The following is a 20,963-nucleotide window of genomic DNA, read 5'->3' as shown; positions in this document are numbered from 1 at the left end:
TAAGATCCTGACCTGTCTCAACAACGTGGGCATGGAAAGGATGGGTGAGTCCAGAACTAGGGAGCACGTTTTAAAATTATGGATCGCCCTTTTAGAACAGAGATGAGGAGAATTTTTTTCTCTCAGGAGGTCATGCGACTTTGGAACTGTCTGTCTCAGAAGGCGGTGGAGGCAGGGTCATTGACTATTTTTAAGGTGGAGGATAGATTCTTGTTCAGCAAGGGAAGCACAGGTTATTGGAGGTAGATGGGAATTAAAACCATAAACAAATCAGCCATGATTTTAGTGAATGGCGGAACAGGTTCGGAGGGCCAGTGGCCTACTTCTGCTCCTATTTTGTATGGTCATATGTCTGTATGTTCATAAAAGAGGGTAGAAGTGTGAATCAGTCCTGGTGTGTGGAGTCATGTCAGGGCCAGCATTTAAAGGCAGTCCTGGGGCAGTGCAGACTATGCTACAGAGCTATGCCTGACACACGTGTTTTGGTCCCGGTCCAGAGAGGTGAAGGCCTATCTGTGCAGCGTTGGTCATGCACAGCATGATGTGCAGGGTGTGGACATTCCCTCACACATTTGGGTTCTGGGTATGGTGGCTTGGTACTTAGCAGCAGATCGCACTGTCATGATCAGACAACCATGTCGATTGCCTTTATGAGATTATGTCAAGCCACACTAGCCAGACCTTCAGGTGCAAACTTGTATCCTCACATGTAATAGGTCAGCATCATGAGGCTAGGCACACATCTATAACTTTGCATTGTCATGGCCATCCAGCAGACATTTCAAGAGAGTCATCAGGTGCAAACCAGGTTCATTGCTCTGCATCATGCAGGTGAATAGGCTGGGAATTAATAGAAGTGTAATGTTTAGCCTTAAACGTGGTCACGTGTTAATGCTGCAGGTCAGCATGAAAGGTTAAGGACCCTGACCATTACTTAAATTGTAACCCACACCCAAACCTGACAGTAATTACATGGAGGCCATTGAAAAGTGCACTTGGTTAGAATGACTCCAAGGATGGTCGAGTTTAAAACCTATAACATCCAGAGAGAACAGAATTCAGTGTAGCAGCATCAGGAAAATAACAAACTTTCGAAAATCTGTACTCATGAGGCCGCATTATATGATCCTCTCACACAAGTCTTACATATGCATTGTCCAACACCATGTTCATACAGCATCTTGCTTTGTTCACGTCACTTCTGTGGACATAAAGGCAAGTGACTGAGCTGAAATTGAGTGAGACACCATAGACCAGTGGGACACAAAGGGAGATACTTGGGAGGAAGGGGTGGCATTTATTATACTTGGATGACCTCCAAGCATTGCATCACATGGAAGAGCTGTTCACAAGCTGAAACTTTGAGGCAAAATAGCATAATATGTTTAGATGTGAAAAGTATATACAGTGAGTGGACACCCATGCCACCACTGTGCTCCCAGCACTATTTCATTTTTCTAACCCTACCGCTACATCAAGGTGCACCCGTGACATCCTCAGCAGAGGTGGACTCAGCATGCTGATTGCTACGCTCTGTTTTCTGAGATGACCTTGGTATATGTCCTCTAGAGGCCCGAGGTCTGGAGGCCCCCAGCCTGCTGAGGATCTCCTGCTCTGGGTCAGGTGCACGCTCCTCGGCTTGAACTGTTGGAGTGGATGGAGTCACGGGCAGAGAGGATTTGGAGCAGCTGTATATCTTTGCAGTGTCCTGTGTGGAGGCCTCTAGGGTGTCCGTCTGATGCTCCTCCTCCCCGTGGGTGCCCAAAGGCCCCTCCCTGACTCCTTGAGAAGAGACACCTGGAGGGAGATCAAGGTGCCCCATCCACCTCTCGCCTAGCCACTGATGGATCCCACTCATGGCTACAGCGATGGTGTGCAGGTCCAAGTGCATATCTGGCAGAAACTGAGCATTCTACTGGACCATGGTCTCCACGGCAGCCGGCACCCTTTCAATGGTGACCTCAAGGCGCTTACATACTGGAGTCACAACATCAGATGGCATCTGACAACCTTGCCTGTTGTTCCCCTGCCTGTCTTTGCAGCTCCAACATTTCGCCAGAGGCTCATTATCAGGCTCAGACTCAGCAGGTGCCTGTTCTCCAACAGTCCTCTGAGTGTCAGAGACCTTGGCTGTCACTACCTTCATATTCTGTGGACCCGGTTCTACGCCATGCTCACCAGATAGTGACCCCAAGCCTGCTCTAGAACGAGCTCCCACTGAGGTGTGGGTGTCTGTGGAGGATGCAGGTGAACGCAGTGACAGGTCTTCCTCAGGATCCTCATCCGAGGTGCTCTGAGGACCAGGGCTGATAGGCTGTAAAGAGAGGAGATAATTACTGATTGGTTAGAGTCACCTACATTAAAGCGCACTCACAGTCACTGTCCATGGATGGCTGATGAATATTGCACCCTCACTGGCTTGTTGAGAGATACCAATCTTGCCATCTGTACAGGAACAGTCTCAGTCCTTGCCAACCAGCTCTGCCACCTGCTCCTCAAGAGGGTGAGTGGCCTCAACTCCAGCATCCCCTGCTCCAGTCTGGAATCTCTCCCTCTTGTTGTGGGTGATCTTGTCCTGCATAAAGACAGATTGGTAGACTGTGAGCAACACGAATGAAAGAGAAGATCATAAGCATGCATGCCTGCTGTGTGCGCTGAGTGCTCCCCAGTAAGGTCTGAAGACATGACTTGTGCAGGATGATACAGGAGATGTTGATCTTCAAGTGTCTGAGAGACAATCAGTGGTGATGTCTCTTCTGCTGGTAGTGTGTGAGAGTCCTGTGGACTGCAACCCTGTGAATGCCTGATGGCTTTATGAGAGTGAGAGTTGGGGGTGAGGAGAATGCTGACTTATCCTGATAGAGTGGATGAGATCATTCATCCTCTTCCTGCATTGCAGGGCGGTTCTCTTTTGTGGCCCACTCCTCCCAGCGACCTCCTCCCAAGCCGGCATAGTGAGGTTGGTGGACCTCTTGCTGCCAGAGGCCAGCAAGGTTATTTGGGAGTTAAGAATTCACTTATTCCTGTATGGACCAGTCCTAACTTTTTCTGGCATGCTTAATAAGTAACCACTGGTAAGTGCCCTAACTTCATGCCATTGCATGCATTTCAAAGCTGAGTCTATTCACAAGGTTGGTATAGCACAGTCTTTGGAAAAGCAGGGTAACTCAAGACAGCTTTTATCTGTGCATATATGTATTCCAGATGTTGTTATTCAACTTGGTTCATAATAAAGATGAGCATCGACAGCCTCACCAATATTATTAATGCCAAATCTGGACCAATGCATTTTTATATGAGAAGAAGGTCAGAAGTGCATAACCGAAGTTGGAACATTGTTATTCCTGGCCCATCTCAAGGAATCTATATGTCATCTAGATATATGTGCACCCATCTATGAATCAGCTGCACTCCCATGAGACAGACAACTCTAAGTCTGCATTTGATGCATTCCCACACAGTTTCCTGTCATGGTTGAGTTAGACAAAAAGCCTTTATCACTTGAGTACAAAGAGACCAATGACTGAATATCAGAATGGCACCTGGCAAGGACGGGATTCCAGCCGAACTGCTTAAACATGCAAAGTCCACCTACTGCCACACATTCCTGACCTCCTCCTCCTCTGTTGGAAGGTAGAATCCATTCCACAGGACATGCATGACCTAAAAATCATCCCATTACACAAAAGCAAAGGCAACATAGGAAATTACAACAACTACAGGACCATTTCACTCCTTAGCATCACTGGGAAAGCCTTCATTAGGGTTATGCGTAAAATGACTCCATCTACTTACAGATGGAGTGTATCCAAAAGCACAGTGCGGTTTGTGTTAGAATACAATGGACATAACTTTCTTCAATAGACAGATACAAGAGAAGTGTATACCTCTTTACCTTACTTTAGTAGATATCACTAAAGTATCCAACACTGTCAGCAGGGCAAGACTAACTGGCTGTCCACCAAAGCTCCTCAGTCTCATCCACTCCTTTCATGATAACATGAACTGCACTGTACAATAGGATGGCACCATTTCCAACAGTTGCAGGATGAAGAATAGGGTGAAGCAGGGCTGTGTCCTCACCACCACTTCGGTATCTTCTTCTCCATAGCTCCTGAACTATGTCTTCCCTGCAGATATGGAAGGAGTTTGCATGCATACCAGGACAGACGGCAAGCTCTACAATCTATTCAGACTGAAAGTAAAGTCAAAACATAGCATGTCTTGATCAGAGAACTCATCTATGCTGATGTTGCTGCATTAGGCACTCACACAGAACTCACCACAAATACTCATGGATTGTCTCTCTCAAGCCTATAACTTGTTCTACCTGACTAAGTATCAAGAAAACATTGGTTATAAGACAGGGTGTCACTCTCCACCCCTGATCTCACTAAATAACACCCAGCTAGGGGCAGTTAGCTAATTCTGCTATCTTTGGTTCACGGTGACAGACAATCTATCTCTTAACGCAGAATTCGATATACACATAGGGAAAGCAGCTACCATCGTTGGCCAACTTGCAAAACATGCATGTAATAACATCAAGCTGACTTTTAGGACCAAGATAAGGCTTTATGAGGCCGGCGTTCTCAGCATTTTGTCGTACAGCTGTGAAACATTGACAAATTACAGCTATCAAGAAAGGAAGCTAAACGACTTTTATCTTGCTGTTTGCAGCACATTCTGGGGTATTTCATGGGAGGACAGAATCACAAACGTGGCAGTCCTCTCATAAACGAATCTCCCAGGTATGTTGGCAATCATCGAGTAGAGGCAACTTCGCTGGCTTGAGCACATGTGCAGAATGTTCGACGGTCACATACCTATGGATTTTCTGTATGGCGAGAAAGCCAGAGCCAGATGACTAGTAGGATGCCCAAAGTCCATTTCAAGGATGCTCGTGTGACAGTAAGGCCACATCGTCCGCATGCCTGACACAAGGCTCCCACAGCAACCTCTCTACTCCATGCTTCGTCATGGCAAGTGGTTACCAGGGGGGCAGAGGAAACGTTTCAGGAGTGTCCTCAAAGCCTTCCTGAAAAATGTACCATCCCCACTGATATGTGGGAATCTCTTGCTCAAGGTCACAAACTGGAGAAGAAGCTTCCGCGAAGGTGCTAAACATTTTGAACGTCTCCGACAAGCCCAGTTGGAAACCAAGCACAAACAGCAGAAGGAGCAAACCAAAATCTGAGCACCCCACCCGCCTGCCTTATCAAGCACTACCTGCGCTACTTGTGGCAGAGTGTGAGCTTGGATTTTTAGTCACCTCAGAACTTGCAACGCCGGAGTGGAATAAAGTCATCCCCAGTCCTGAGGGGCTGCAGAAGAACAAGAAGAAGAAGAAACATTGATTCTCACATCTGGAAGACAATAGCTGATGACAGTGCAAAACGGTGATATCACTTGTGGGCCGGTGTGCGCCACCATGATAATCGGTGTTTACAACGGCTTGGCAACAGACACACAACGCCAAAAATGACAACCCACAACGTCACCTGATAACCAGCCTACACGCAGCATTTGTGACAGGACCTGCTTCTCACAGATTGGTCTCTTCAGCCATTAGCAAAAGTGCACTATTTGAAGCTACCCCAGCCCCAGCAGACTTGATTTGCTGCATGTCTATCACCTTACATAAACGGAAGGATGTCAATGAAGATATATATACACACACACACATATATAAATATATACAGCATTTCACTCAAAGATCACTGTTTTGATAACACATAAATATTACCAAAACCAATTAAATATTACCAAAAACAATGTCTTTTAGTGGTTCTCAAATATTGTTGGGTTCAGCACTGCTAATAGAGCTTTGTTAAAGAGATAGGTTTACAAGGCCATAAAGGGAGCCAATTTAGATCAGCAAAGACAGGGATGAAGGATGAGCAGAATTTGCTGCTCACAAGGATGAATATAAGCAGCAGAATTTTGGATGAGCTATTTAACCGGCTGGGAGATGATCAGCAGACACTTGAATAATCAAGACGGAAGCTCAGGGTTTCAGCAGCAGATATGTTAAGGTGGGGACGGTGGCAGAGGACATTACAGGGGTAGAAAAACATCTTTTTACGACAGAGAGGATATGGGAACAGAAGCTCAGCTCTGGTCAAATAAAGTACCAAAGCTACAAACAGTCTGGTTTAGCATAAGCTAGCATCCAGGGTATGGAGTTCATGGCAGGAATTGAAGAGGATGGTTTTAATCAGTAGAACAGGGCTTTCCAAACAGCGGGTCATAAGCTCCAAGTCAGCAATAGCTGTCGTGGAGCTCAGACTGATTTCTGACAGCTTCAAGGCCTCTTCTTGGTGAGCATGGTCTGATTGCTGCTACAAGAAGAGCCTATAAAATAGTAGATGTTAATTTTTTTGTAGAAAGCCTATTTCTTCACTTATCAGGATCATCAGGCATTAATAATCATGATTCTATTACATGAATAATTGGGATCCTATTGCATCAATAATAAGGATTCTATTACATCAATGATCAGTGATCTTAATACATTCATAATCAGAGTCCTATTACTTTAAGGTTCAGGATACAAATACATTAATCAGGATACTATTACTTTAATCATGTTTAACTAATTTATTAGAGTTCTTTGAGGAAGTAACAATCAACATGGATAAAGGGGAACCTGTAGCTGTAATGTACTTGGATTTCCAAAAGGCATCCAGGGATGAAGCACTTTCCCATAAAGAAAGGTTGAGCAGGTTAGGTCTATACATATTGAAGTTGAGAAGGAGGAGAGAGGATCTTATTGAAACATATAAGATCCTGAGGGGACTTGATAGGGTCGATACTGGGATGATGTTTCCTCTTGTGGAAGAGACTAGAATGAGGGGACAAAGAGGTCTCCCGTTTAAGACGAAGATGAGGAGAAATTGTTTTCTCTCAGAGAGTTATTATATGTGGCATTCTCTTCCCTTAAGAGCAGTAGAAGCTAGGTCATTGAATTTATTCAAGGCAGAGTTAGATAGGTTTTTGATAGAGAAGGGAGTCAAGGGTTATGGGGGGCAGACAGGAAAGTAGAGTTGAGACCATAATCAGGTCAGCCATGATCCTACCAAATGATGGGGCAGGCTCGATGTGCCGAATGGCTTCCACCTGCTCCTCTTTTCCATGTTCCTATAGTCTGGGTATAGAATAGTCTGGTGCCTATTGCATCAACAATCAGGATCTTTCTTTTTCATGGGCAACAGGTCTTTATTTTATACTTTGTATAAACAACTTTATGTTGCTAGAGCAACAGCCGACTGGGACCTTTGGACAGACACACGGATGTGGGTCTTGGCCAGATGATCAGTGAATTCCTGGTATGGGGCCTTTCCACAGATCCAGGGGTCAAGTAACTGTAGGTCTTAGAAATGGCATCAAAAGTAGCTTTAGCAAAGTTGTCCAGTGTGGCTGAGCAGCCTCTGGCTGAGATGTTGCAATCGTCGATACCAGCCATCTGAAGCAGTTTCTTGGGTACAGGGGCTGAGACGATATCAGTACCATGGGGTGCAGGGATAAGACACACCAAGACTGAACCGCAATGGCCAGTCACCTTGCATGGTACGGTGTGTGGCTTTCCAATTTTGTTACCCAAGTAACCCCAGTAACCCCTCCTTACAGGGATGATTGACAGCTTCACCATAATAATAGCTTCATGAATGGCAGTGGCCACTTCCTTGGAAGACTTGACACCCAATGCAACATGTCCGTTATAGTCACCAATAGCAACAAAAGCCTTGAACCTCTGGACGGGCATGATCTTGAGAACCTTGTCCTTCAAGGACGATCCCAGGAAGAAGTCAATGATTTCAGACTGTTTGATAGGAAGTGAGAAGAGATAAATTTCCTCCAGAGTTTTGATCTTCATATCTTTCTTCAAACACCCAAGCTTAGTTACTGGCACCCACTCCTTTTCTTCAGCCTTTCCACCATGGCCTCTGCCACGTCCTCTACCGTGGCCTCGACCCCACCCATAGCCACTGGAGCCAAAGCCACCACAGAAACCTCCCCTACCACTGGCGTCGTCTGCTATTTGGTGATTATTTTTTATTGCATAAATAATCAGCATCCTACTAAATTAATAATCGGGATCTATTTAAATTAATTAGATGGTTCCTATTACATTAATAATCAGCTGCCTATTGCTTCAATAATCGGGAATATATTTCATCAACAATCAGAATGCCAATACATTAATGATCTGATTATTAGTTGAAATAATTCTCAGTCCTATTGCAGTAATAATCAAGATGGATAGACTTTTTATTTATTTAGATTGATAGGTAGATTTTTGATAGACAAGGGAGTCAAGAGTTATGGGGGGGCCAAACAAGAAAGTGGAGTTGAGAACACAACTAGATCAGCCATGATCTTATCAAATGGCAGAACAGGCTCGAAGAGCAGAAAGGCCTACTTCTGCTGCTACGTCTTATGGTCCTGCTCCTAAGTCCTATGTTCCTATGATTAAAGTAATTTCCTATTACATGCTATTAATAATCAGAGTCCAAATACACTAATATCCCATACAGTTTTTCGCCAATCAATGGTCAATAATGTGGATCCTATTACATTAATCACAGTCTTACGACATTAATAACCAGGATCCTGGCACATGAAAAATAAGGTTCCTATTAAATTCATAAGTGTCCTAATGCTTCATAATTCAGGATACTGTTACATGCCTTTCCATCAACTCCACCCGAGCTCAAATCCTGTCCTTCCCACCCTTCTTGGTCAAAGATAAAAGCCCCCCGCAGTCAAAGATAAAAGTCCCTCTCAACCGACTCAACAGCTGAAACCTCCATTCCATCAAGCAATGAAGCCTCCTCGCCCCACAAATTTGATATTCCCCAGATTTTCACTCTGCGGTCACACAAAGTCTTAGATATTAAAGTGGGGTCACACCAGGATAAAGTTTGGGAAGCACTGCTGTAGAAACTGACACCATGCTAATGAATAACTTGGCAAAGGGGCAGTGTGAAAATGAGGAATAAGGAGGGAACCAAGGAGACGTGTTTGAGAAGAACAGCATGGTCAGCCAAATCAAAGGTTGTAGAGAGGTAGAAAGGATAAAAACATTATGCAACACACTCAGTCACAGAGGATTTCGTATGAGACTTCAATTAAGGCTATTCAGTGCTGTAGCAGAGACTGAATCTCTTCAAATAGAGATTTCCAACATGGAGTTGCATGATAGATGGTCATGTTTCTGTGAGGCAGAAACACTTGAGAATGTAGGGAGTCTGAGATTGGATGGTAAACAGAAGATTGAGGTTTTGTTTTTAAAAAAAAAACAGGGCCTTTGAAAGATAGGTATCCAGTACTTCAGGGAGCAAGGACACCTAGGTGAGCTAGGTGGTCTGCAGCACAAAATCACCAACCTTCAGCTGCCTTTTCAGATCTTCAGAGCTTCTCTCAAGCCCACTTTACTTCGTCTGCTCCCTGCAGCTCTTTAATTTGGAGCCTGTCTTTCTGCTCCTTTCTTGTAACTTAACTTAACAGGACCTATTTCTGATCCCTGTCTTTGTGCTTTTCTTTTTGGAAACTCTCCTGTTCCCCCCTCCATTGCTTGGGACCTCTCCTTGTACCCCTCCCTGAGACACCTATTTGATAATGACTCTCCCTTCTAGGTCCCTTTACCTGGATTTTCCCATCTTTTCCTCTTTCTTCCTCTACACAGGCATGCAGAGCCAGTCTCCCCATTCTGAAGAATGTAAAATACCTGAACTGCGCATGTGCGGCCAGTTTCCCAACTAGTGCATGCGCATGAGGCCCGAGGGTCGTCAGGAACCAGAATCCCCAAGCTCCAAAATAAGAAAGGTAAGTTTGGGCTTCTTAACACCCTTCCCCTTGGAAGAAAGCAAGCTTCACTACTGTGAAGGTTTCTTTAAAATAGCTTTAAAGTTTCCTCACAAGAACTTGACATCTTAAATCTCTAACAAACAGCTTATTGCATACTATACCGATAAACTTTTCATTCTGTTTCACAATTACATGTCATATTACACAATTACAAAGGTTTAAGCAAAACAAAAGTCAATACATGTAACAAGTAGGATTAGCAAAATTTATGCATCATAGAATTATCATAACTCAATACTTGCATTTCTTTTTTCTCTTATTCCCAGTCCGTAACTCGACAACGAATGTTTCATTTCAATACCCAATTGTCATCCTTTTTATTTGCTGTACGAGTAATTCCATCTTCATTCTCCAAATTCAAACATGATAAATTCTCATTTCAAAGTAATAAGGTCAAAATAGCTTCTTTGTGCATTAACAATTTATTTCTCCTCTAATCAAAATTTCTTTTAGCTATTTCAAGGATGTTATTGAAATGCTTTTTATGTTCACATAGAAGTGTTTCATACTCATGCTTGGTTTGATCTTTGAACTTTTTAAGATCATGTAGTTTCTCCTGATCTCATTCCAAACAGGCCTTTCTTAATTCTCTTCCCGCAACATCAACCACATCTTCCCTCTGGATTTTTATTGTTGATTCCAATATTTCAATTCCTTCACACAATTCACAAACCATATCATTCCACTCTTTTGCAGGTTTCAAATGGTCCTTTGTGAACTGTCCATTTGCCTGGATTCCTGCTGCTGTACCCTATGTGTCAACACTGGCAAACACTTGTAATTTAGTGTCCACAATCACTGACCCTTCCAGTTCTTTCCATTGGCAACTCTTAAACTTCAATTCTGCAGGCACTTCTGTTGCTTCTGTACTGTTCATTACTAAGGTTGATGTATCAGATTTGTTATTTGGATCAGTTCTTAGCTCAACTGAATCACAATCGGGCAAGGAGTTTTTATTCATCGAACAACTTCAGAACTGTGACGCTCCATCCCAGGTTGTGGAAAAACCATACTGCCTTCTATACCTTTGCCCATTATAAAGTCCATATTTGCAATAGGTAATTTTAGAACAACTCCAATTACACAAGGCCCCTTCATCAGGGCACAACTTAAATTTACTATATGCAATGGTAAGACACACTGTCCCTTAATACCTTGAATTGATACATACTAATTCAGCAATCTTCTGAAGAAAGGTCCAAATCCTTTGCTACCAACAAGCTCTGAGCTGAACTAGTATCTCTCAGGATAACAACTTTTCTGGGTTCTTTCTTGGACAAAAATGGCGTGATTTCCCCTTCAAAAATAAGCCCCTTGTAATCTTTTTCAGTTCCACCTACTCCTACTGTAAAAACATTAGAAGCACTGGATTTCACACAAGTTTCACTTTCTGGTGCAACTTTGTGGAAGTCTGTTACTTGCGCCAGTGCCTCGGTTTTAACATCCATTCCATTTTCTTGGAAGGCCTTTTCTAAAGACTCCTTTAGTGTTCTTATTACTGCCACCAGCTAATCATTCAGTTTAAAACAATGGACTTTGAGATGCCTGGTCTTATGCCAATAAAAGCATACTGGTTTTTTACATCGCTTTTACACTATCATTTTTCTTGACTGGAAAATCTTCTGCCTCCTCCCTGTTCCTCCAGCTTCCCTGCGAATTTATAGATGAAGATCTACTGTCCCCTAGCTGCTCATGTGATATATCAGACGTATCTGCCAGAACTGCTACTTCTCGTACCCTAGAAACCCTAAGGTCTTCCAGGTGTGAACTGATAGCTATTGGGATGCTATTTCAAAATTCTTCCATTATCATTAGCTCCAAAATTCTCAAAATTTTGTTCCAACTTCAGTTATCGAAACCACCGATCCCACAGCATTTCTTTTTCCCTAGCAAATTCTACAAACATTTCATTTGGTCTTTTCTTTGAAGTCTGAAATTTCAACTGATAAGCTTCAGGGACAAGCTCATAAGCATTAATTACTGCTGTTTTGACTACCTCAATCTGAAGATTGTTCTTCTGAAAGACTAGAATATACAACAATATCCTTCCTGAACAAAAGACTTTGCAATATGAGAGTCCATGAGTCCTTAGGTCACTTTAGCTTTGTTACCTTTTCAAATGAGATAAAATAACTCTATTCCATCTTGTTATATTAAACTCCAAATGGGACACAATTCCTCATCTGAACTGCTAAACTCTCTTTCGCTAGGTAACCTAAGCTTTTCTTGTGCCAGTTCATGCTGTCTGATTTCTTTCCCTCTTTGAAATTCTCAGGGATCACCTAAGTCTTACATTTCCAGAAATTTCTTAGCAATTGACAAAGTCATTCTGCTTATCAATCAGTATAGCAAACTTCACCATGGAAATCTTGTAAACCGTAACCTCAACAAGTATCAGCTTGTTTATCTGTAGATTCTAAATCCTACAAGAGCCTCCAATTTATGTTGTTATGATACTTGCCAGACTCCGGGTTACAGGGGTAGATCTGGTTAGGGACCAATCGTGTTTTGTTTAAAGTAGGTGAAGTTTGAGATTCAAGACATTTACTAAGTGAATAAAGCCAAAAGATTCCATGGATTTGGAACAAAAAAAAACTTTACTCTACAAATTCATAAAGATAAAATAATTTACAATATCCATATTACACTTTAACATTCAGGGTAAGTATGAGATACAGGTGAATTAGCAAGCAAACGGTGGCCAAACACATCATTCTAGACAATAAATAACAGATGCAACCAAACCGGATTTCACAAATTTCTCAACACACCCAGATGTTCGTCACATTGTCAGCCAACCAATTTCACTGGAACTTCATTTTTTTCACAAGGATTTCCAGTCCCCACATTTGAAGATCGTGCCTTGGAATTCTCTCCAAACGTCACTCCAACTCCAACGGCGTCAACAACAGCCAACCTTGCAGGGTTTCAATCTCAACTTCCGAGACTCCTTTTCCTTGGATTTCTGAGTACACTCAAGCATCACCTTCCAAACACAATTTCAGATCTTCAGCTGTGCCAAGCAGAACACCACTGCTCGAAAGCGATACCTATGCCCCATTGGCCCGCAGCATGGAGTCACCCATCTTCGCTGCCTTCTCAGATCTTCTGGGCTTCTCTCAAGCTCACTTTACTTAGTCTGCTCGCTGTAGCTCACTCTTTAATTTGGAACCTGCCATTCTGCTCCTTTCTTGTAACTTAACAAGACCCATTTCTGATCCCTGTCTTTGTCTCTAACCTGCAACTCTTTTTTGGGACCTCTCCTTGGTTTGAGACCTCTCCTTGTCCTCCCTCCAATTTCCAGCTCTGAAACACCTACTTGATAATGGCACTCCCTTCTAGGTACCCTAACCTGGGTTTTCCCACCATTTCCTCCTTCTTCCTTCTGTGCAGGGGCACAGAAACAGTCCCAGGCCTGATGAATGTAAAATGACTAAACTGCATGTGTGTGGCCAGTTCCTGGTCGACCAGTGGGCGGGAGGCCCAAAGTTCATTGGGAACTGGAATTCCTGAAGTCCGATCTCAGAAAGTTTTGGTTTCTTAACACTATCCAAAATAGCGAATTAACTGGTGAGTCTTTTTTTTAAAGTAAGGTTTACTACTACTATTAATGCGTATTAAGTATTCTTAGGGTTTAGCATTAGTGAGATTTATTAGTATTGGGAATGTTTATTAAGAGTAATAAGGTTTATTAGTATTGATAAATGCTTATTAGCAGTAGCAAGGTTATGAACTAACAGATAAAGGAATGGCTGCTTAAACCTCTAGAGTGCACCCTGTGCTATGTGAGAACACCTGGACACCTCCCACGTCCTGGATAACCATTTGTGCAGGAAGTGTCATTAATTGCAGCAGCATGAGCTCTGGATTTCAGAACCTGTACAGCAAGTCACTGTGGTGCATCAGTGAGGCTGAGAGCTTTGTGGATAGTGCAGGCATCCCCTGAGTGCATCCCACTCTCCAACCAGTATTCTGAATACTGATGAGTGATGGTTCATCTTGGGAGTGCAGCCAGAGCCAGGTCCATGGCACCACAGGCGGCTCAGGGTCCATGGCACCACAGGCGGCTCAGCTGTACAGGGGGCTACAAGGAAGATTGGAAGAGCAATAGTGATAGGTGATTCGATAGTTAGGGGAATAGACAGGGGTTTCTGCGGCCGTTGACCCGAATCCAGGATGGTGTGTTACCGGACTGTTCCGGTAGACCGATCGTGTCAGCTTGCTCCTGCCCCACAGAACTCATCTCTCATTATCTTGACTCCCTTCTCTCTCCCTTTGTCCAGTCCCTTCCCACCTACATCCGTGATTCCTCTGACACCTTACGTCACATCAACAATTTCCAGTTGCCTGGCCCCAACCGCTTCCTCTTCACCATGGACGTCCAATCCCTCTACACCTCCATCCCCCACCAGGATGGTCTGAGGGCCCTTAGCTTCTTCCTCGAACAGAGGCCCGAACAATCCACATCCACCACTACTCTCCTCCGTCTGGATGAACTTGTTCTCACACTGAACAATTTCTCCTTCAACTCCTCTCACTTCCTCCAAATAAAAGGTGTGGCTATGGGTACCCACATGGGCCCCAGCTATGCCTGTCTCTTTATGGGGTATGTGGAACATTCCTTGTTGCAGTCCTACTCCGGCCCCCTTCCACAACTCTTTCTCTGGTACATCGATGATTACTTCGGTGCTGCTTCGTGCTCTCGTCGGGACTTGGAAAAATTTATTAATTTTGCTTCCAATTTCCACCCCTCCATCATTTTCACGTGGTCCATCTCTGACACTTCCCTTCCCTTCCTTGACCTCTCTGTCTCAATCTCTGGTGATAGACTGTCCACCAATATCCATTACAAGCCTACCGACTCCCACAGCTACCTCGACTACAGCTCCTCACACCCCGATTCCTGTAAGGACTCCATCCTATTCTCTCAGTTCCTTCGCCTCTGTCGCATCTGTTCTGATGATGCTACCTTCACAACAATTCCTCTGACATGTCCTCCTTCTTCCTTAACCGAGGTTTTCCACCCACGGTCGTTGACAGGGCCCTCAACCGTGTCCGGCCCATCTCCCGCGCATCCGCCCTCACGCCTTCTCCTCCCTCCTAGAAACATGATAGGGTCCCCCTTGTCCTCACTTATCACCCCACCAGCCTCCGCATTCAAAGGATCATCCTCCGCCATTTCCGCCAACTCCAGCATGATGCCACTACCAAACACATCTTCCCTTCACCCCCACTGTCGGCATTCCGTAAGGATCGTTCCCTCCGGGACACCCTGGTCCACTCCTCTATCACTCCCTACTCCCCAACCCCCACCTATGGCACCACCCCATGGCCACGCAAAAGATGTAACACCTGCCCCTTCACTTCCTCTCTCCTCACCGTCCAAGGGTCCAAACACTCCTTTCAAGTGAAGCAACATTTCACTTGCATTTCCCCCAACTTAGTCTACTGCATTCGTTGCTCCCAATACGGTCTCCTCTACATTGGAGAGACCAAACGTAAACTGGGCGACCACTTTGCAGAACACCTGTGGTCTGTCCGCAAGAATGACCCAAACCTCCCTGTCGCTTGCCATTTTAACACTCCACCCTGCTCTCTTGCCCACATGTCTGTCCTTGGCTTGCTGCATTGTTCCAGTGAAGCCCAACGCAAACTGGAGGAACAACACCTCATCTTCCGACTAGGCACTTTACAGCCTTCCGGACTGAATATTGAATTCAACTTTAGGTCTTGACCTCCCTACTCCATCCCCACCCACCCCCCCTTCTGTTTCTTCCCCCTTCCTTTTGTTTTTTTTCCAATAATTTATATAGATTTTTCTTTTTCCCTCTATTTCCATTATTTTTAAATATTTTTAAATCTATTATGCTCCCCCCACCCCCACTAGAGCTGTACCTTGAGGGCCCTACCATCCATTCTTAATTAGCACATTCGTTTAGATAATATCACCAACTTCGACACCTACGTGTTCTTTTGTTCTGCCGTCTGTGACATCTTTTGATGATCTGCTTCTATCACTGCTTTTGCCTACAACCACACCACCCCCCTCCACTTCTCTCCCTCTCCCCCCACCCAACCACACACCTCACCCCCCCACCCCCCCCCCCCCCCCCCCAACCTTAAACCAGCTTATATTTCAACCCTTCCTGGGATTCACCTAGTTCTGTTGAAGGGTCCTGAGGACTCGAAACGTCAACTCTTTTCTTCTCCGCCGATGCTGCCAGACCTGCTGAGTTTTTCCAGGTAATTCTGTTTTTGTTATGGTGTGTTACCTCTCTGGTGCAAGGGTCAAGGAGACTACTGAAGGGCTCCCTCGGGGTGTTCAGAAGGAGGATGAACAACCAGCAGTTGTAGTAGACGTTGGTTTGAACGACATAGGCAGGAAGCGGGATGTGGAATTCAGGGAGCTAAGTAGGAAATTAGCAAGCAGGTCCTCAACAGTAGTCATCTCCAGATTACTCCAATTACTATGAGCAAGTGAGTATAAAAATAGGAGGATAAAGCAGATGAATGCATGGCTGGGGAGATGGTGCAGGAGGGAGGGATTTAGATTCTTGGGACAATGGGACAGGCTCTAGGGAGATGTGACATGTACAGGACAGACAGGTTGCATCTAATTATTGAGGAAGGTTTAAACTAACTTGGCAGGGGTGTGGGAACCAGAAGGAATTATCAGAGGTAAATCAAAGTGCACAGAATACCAGGAGAGATAGCAGAAGAGTAAGAGTTAATAAGTTATTCAGTGCAGTAGGAGTGAGGGAGAAAGTAACAACATCTAAATCAGGGTTAATGTGCATATATGTTAATCAGCAGTCAAATACAGAACCATTTGGCTAGAGCTAATGAACAAAAAAGATGCAATCACATTGCTTGGTGTAGTCCATAGGCCACCAAATAGTGGAAAGGGTGTAGAGGAACAAATCTGGAAGGAAATTACAGAGGTGCAAAAATTATACAGCAGTTATAATGGAGGACTTTAATTATCTGAATATAGACTGGAATAGTACGAGTGTAGAGGGCAGAGGGCAAAGAGTTCCTAGAGTTCATGAAAATTTTCTACAGCAATAAGTTTCCAGTCCAACGAGAGGGGAGCTGGTTCTTGGCAATGAGGTGAGCCAAGTGGATCAAGTGTCAGTAGTAGAACATTTACGGGACAGTGATCATTGTATTCATTTAATACCTCAACAATTCCCCTGCCTCCATGCATAAATCCCCTTTTTAGTTCCTAATTGGCCCTATTCCTCCTTTTGCCACCCTTTGCATCTGTCTTTACCAAGGAAGAAGATGCTACTCGAGCCATGGTGAAAGTGGAAGTAATTAATACACGAGAAGGATTTAAAATTGATAAGGAGGAGGTATTAGATAGGCTGACTACTTAAAGTTGATAAAGCATCAGGACGAGATGAGATGCATTCAAAGGTACGGAGGGAAGTGAACATAGAAATTGCAGAGGCATTGATCATAATTTTCCAGTCTTCCTTAGACTCAAGGATGGTGCCAGATGACTGGAGAATTGCAAATGTTCAATGAAGATAAGCTCAGCAAATACAGGCCAACCAATTTAACTTCAGTGCTGGGAAAAGTTTTAGAAACAATAATTCGGGGCAAAATTAATAATCACATGTACAAATGTGGGTTAAGGAAAGCCAGCATAGATTTGTTAAGGTCAAATCAGGCTTAATTAACTTGCTGGAGTTTTATGAAGAGATAACTGAAGAGTGTTAATGAAGGCAGTTCTGTTGGCATGGTGTACATAGAGTTCCAAAAGGCATTTGATAATGCAATACTGCATAGCAGACTTGTAAGCAAAGTTATAGCTCATAGAACAAAAGGGAAAACTGGCTGCGTTAGTAAACAGAGAGGAGTGGTTAATGAGTGTTTTTCAAATGGAGGAAGATTTGTAGTGGAGTTCCACAGGGGTCAGTGAAGAGGTCTATGTAGAACTCCAAAAGGACATAGACAAGTTGGTGGAAAGGGTGGACAATTTGATGGAAAGGGCTGACAAGTGGCAGATGAAGTTCAATGCAGAGAAATGTGAAGTGATTCATTTTGGTAGGAAGAACATGGAGAGACAATACAAAATAAAGGATACAATTCTGAAGCAGGTGCAAGAACAGAGGGTCCTGAGTTATTAAGTAATTGAAGGTGGCAGGATAGGTTAAGAGCAGTTAATAAAGCATACAGTATCCTAGGTTTTATTAATAGGGGCCTAGAGTACAAGAGCAAGGAGTTTATGTTGACCTGTTATAAGATACTAGTGCCGCCTCAGCTGGTTTGTATCCAGTTCTGGGCACACTAGGAAAGATGTGAAGGCATTGGAAAAGGGAGGTCTGGAATGTGCTTGATTGATCTTTGGGACAGTTCTCCTAATTTTGGACCCAGATGTTACCGAGAAGGACAGGGTGACTGGCATGGTGTGCCTTATTGCTTCCAGTGCCTAGGTCAATGCCGGATGGTCCATCTGGTTTTATTCTTATTCACCTTTTCTATAACGCTTTGATACAACTGAATGGCTGGCTAGGCCATTTCAGAGGACAGTTATGAGTTGACCATATTGGGTCTGGTTTGTAGTCACTTGTGGGCCAAACCAGGTAAAAACAAATTTCCTTCCCTAAAGTTTTTATGACAATCCTGTAGTTTCATTTTTTAATTCCAGGTTTATTAATTAAATTTAAAGTCCCCCAGCTGCCAAGGTGGGATTTAAACACATGTCTCCAGAGCATTAGTCCAGGCTCCAGATTGCTAATGCAGTAACTATATCACTATGCTACTTTTCCTGACAAAGAAATAGGATCAATTTGAGAAAATACTTTTCAGGGAGTTACAAGAGCATAAAGGCAATTCTAAGAGCAAAATTAACGTTTTTTAAAGAAAAGTTTGAAGTTTTTTTTATACATAGTTATTAAATTGTAAATGCTATTTTTACCAGTAATTAAACAGCTGGAGGAAATCTTGTAATGGTGGCTCAACTCAACTTTACTGTATTTTTGGAGCAATTTGACTTTTTCCCTTTATCCTTCCTTTTATTGATATATTTTGCTGATGCTCACTTTAATCATTTCCTCCTCTCCAGTCTATAATACTTCCTTTTACCTATCCAATTTCCTTGCCTTTAATGTGCACATTCCCCATCCCTTCAGCTGTGATGGGTTAATGATTTGTGAATACAGAATTTTCACCATATAGTGCTGAGAGGCCATTTGGGAGCAGCTTTATTATGGGGTCTTATGGCAAGGACAATGGAGCTCAGATGTACGTGATTGACCCTTCAGCAGTGCTCCATGGTTACTGGGGATGTGCAATTGGGAAAGCTAAAGAAGAAGCAAATACAGAGATCGAGAAGCTGCAGATGAAAGACATGACTTGCAGGGAAGTGTTTAAAGAAGCTGCAAAAATAATCTACATAGTCCATGGTGAAGTAAAGGCTAAGTCTTTCGAGTTGGAGCTAAGTTGGGTTGAAGAAATTACAAAAGGCAGACATGAACTTGTACCTAAAGATATCAAAGGGGCACCAGAAAAATATGCCAAAGAATCTCTTGAGCAAGATGGTGAATCTGATGAAGGTAACATGTAATTAATTTATTTTTAAAAATACAGTACTGTTTGAAACAACTCCTGCCTTTTCCTTTGTATCAAGTTTATAGCTGGTTTTCTAATGTCTGTAAATTTAAACTTTACAAAATACATCAGAAGGCAATTGGTTAAAAGATTAAATGCTATGTTAGAGTGACCAAAATAAAAATCTTACCGATTGACAAAAAATAAAACAAGAAATATGTATACACATGATAGAGGAAATGTCATGTAATGAACCAAATCACCTCTGGATGTAACATTATTATTTACAGAATTAATTAGGATACTAAACTGAACAGGAAATAGTTTCCCATTTTGGAACTTCAGGATAGAGCATGACATGATACAAAAATTCAGTAATTGAGTAACAGAGTCATTAACGCACAGGGGGAGGCTGTCAAACCAGTTTAAGGCTCTGGGAACTGATTAACCAGTTGCTTTTATCATTTAACTCAGAAAAACTGCTTACAGTAACAGTCATTGTTCAACTGGGAAAATTTCAAAACCAAAATGCACATCCTATGACAAAATTATTTTGGTAAACAAAAAAAATACTCTTGTGAAACACAAGAGAGGGAGAGAGGGAGGGGGGTTGTGGGGGAACGGGAGCTGGCGGATTAACGGGAGAGGGCACGTGTGTGTAGGAGAGAGCCACTCACTTAAATCGGTACTAAGACCTCAAACTCTATATTTGTATGAAACATATAGATATCTTCACGGCTAATTTCTAACATTTTAAGTAATGGACAAAGACCCTTTTTAATGGCTGACACTATGTCTGTCTGTGACCCTCAAACAATATTAGCTAAAATCACATTTTCACAGAAATTATACCTCATTATCTCTGAAAAGACCCAAACAAATCCCTGTGGGCTGCAGAGACCAAATTCAATGGGAACTACACAAAGGCCATCTACTCTTCATAAGCCAGGCCTGACCAACCGGAGCCGATTGGTCTGCTAGGACAAAGGACCTCACAACCTCCCGTTCGACACTTAATTAGAACAAGAACAATCTCAGGGATCCAGGCAAAGGATTACACACCCTTTGTCAAAGCCAGAGTAGAGAGGTGGGAGTCATGTGATATGACCCCCTAGTTGCTGGAACCAGTAATGTTGCCTTGTCGTACTAAGAAACCTCAGTCTGCTATATTTCCATCAACCTAGCAGCAGCACTGAAAAAGGTCTCAGCCTACGATGAATACCGGGCTCCGTCTATACTGTTTCTACTGGAACTTCTGTACCAATGCCTACAAAACTGATTCATCTCTGCGTGCCTCCCTCATTGTGGAATTCAACTCTACTGGAAAAGTGAATTATCCAGCTTCAGTTTTCAACCTGTCAACTTCTGTGCAGAAATACCTCATTAGACTTTGATTCTGGGCCCTGGACACACATGAAACAATAACTCTTTTCTCTGTGGTCTTTGCCCTGTAAATCTTTCTTTCTCTGTCCCTCTTTTACAATATGAGTGCATCAGGGGCTATGTAGTGACTACCTCTCCCATGTTTTGTGTGT

At 43.3% G+C, this 20,963-nt stretch overlaps 2 protein-coding genes and 1 pseudogene across 2 annotated transcripts in view; 1 reads left to right on the top strand and 2 right to left on the bottom strand.

Annotated features, from left to right (window-relative positions):
* arhgap42a (Rho GTPase activating protein 42a) overlaps positions 1-20,963 on the bottom strand; it is a 533,191-nt gene that overhangs the window by 496,823 nt on the left and 15,405 nt on the right. The window lies entirely within an intron of this gene.
* Positions 7,243-8,077, bottom strand: LOC121284307 (annotated as a pseudogene).
* LOC121284306 (proteasome subunit alpha type-3-like) lies at positions 9,775-19,444 on the top strand. The gene is made up of 4 exons (XM_041199692.1): positions 9,775-9,828; positions 12,146-12,261; positions 16,157-16,281; positions 19,041-19,444. The coding sequence occupies exons 1-4, from the start codon at positions 9,775-9,777 to the stop codon at positions 19,442-19,444; spliced, it is 699 nt and encodes a 232-aa protein (XP_041055626.1).

Source organism: Carcharodon carcharias, chromosome 11, assembly GCF_017639515.1.
Source record: "Carcharodon carcharias isolate sCarCar2 chromosome 11, sCarCar2.pri, whole genome shotgun sequence".
In the NCBI taxonomy this organism is placed as follows: Eukaryota; Metazoa; Chordata; class Chondrichthyes; order Lamniformes; family Lamnidae; genus Carcharodon; species Carcharodon carcharias.
This window is presented reverse-complemented; position numbering and strand designations above follow the sequence as displayed.

Coding starts and splice junctions, on each gene's coding strand:
- LOC121284306 (XM_041199692.1), top strand. CDS start 9,775: ATGAGGCCCGAGGGTCGTCAGGAACCAGAATCCCCAAGCTCCAAAATA. Junction 12,262..16,156: donor GTAAACCGTAACCTCAACAA/GTATCAGCTTGT, acceptor CTCTGGTGCAAG/GGTCAAGGAGACTACTGAAG. Junction 16,282..19,040: donor TGTGGAATTCAGGGAGCTAA/GTAGGAAATTAG, acceptor TTGTGAATACAG/AATTTTCACCATATAGTGCT.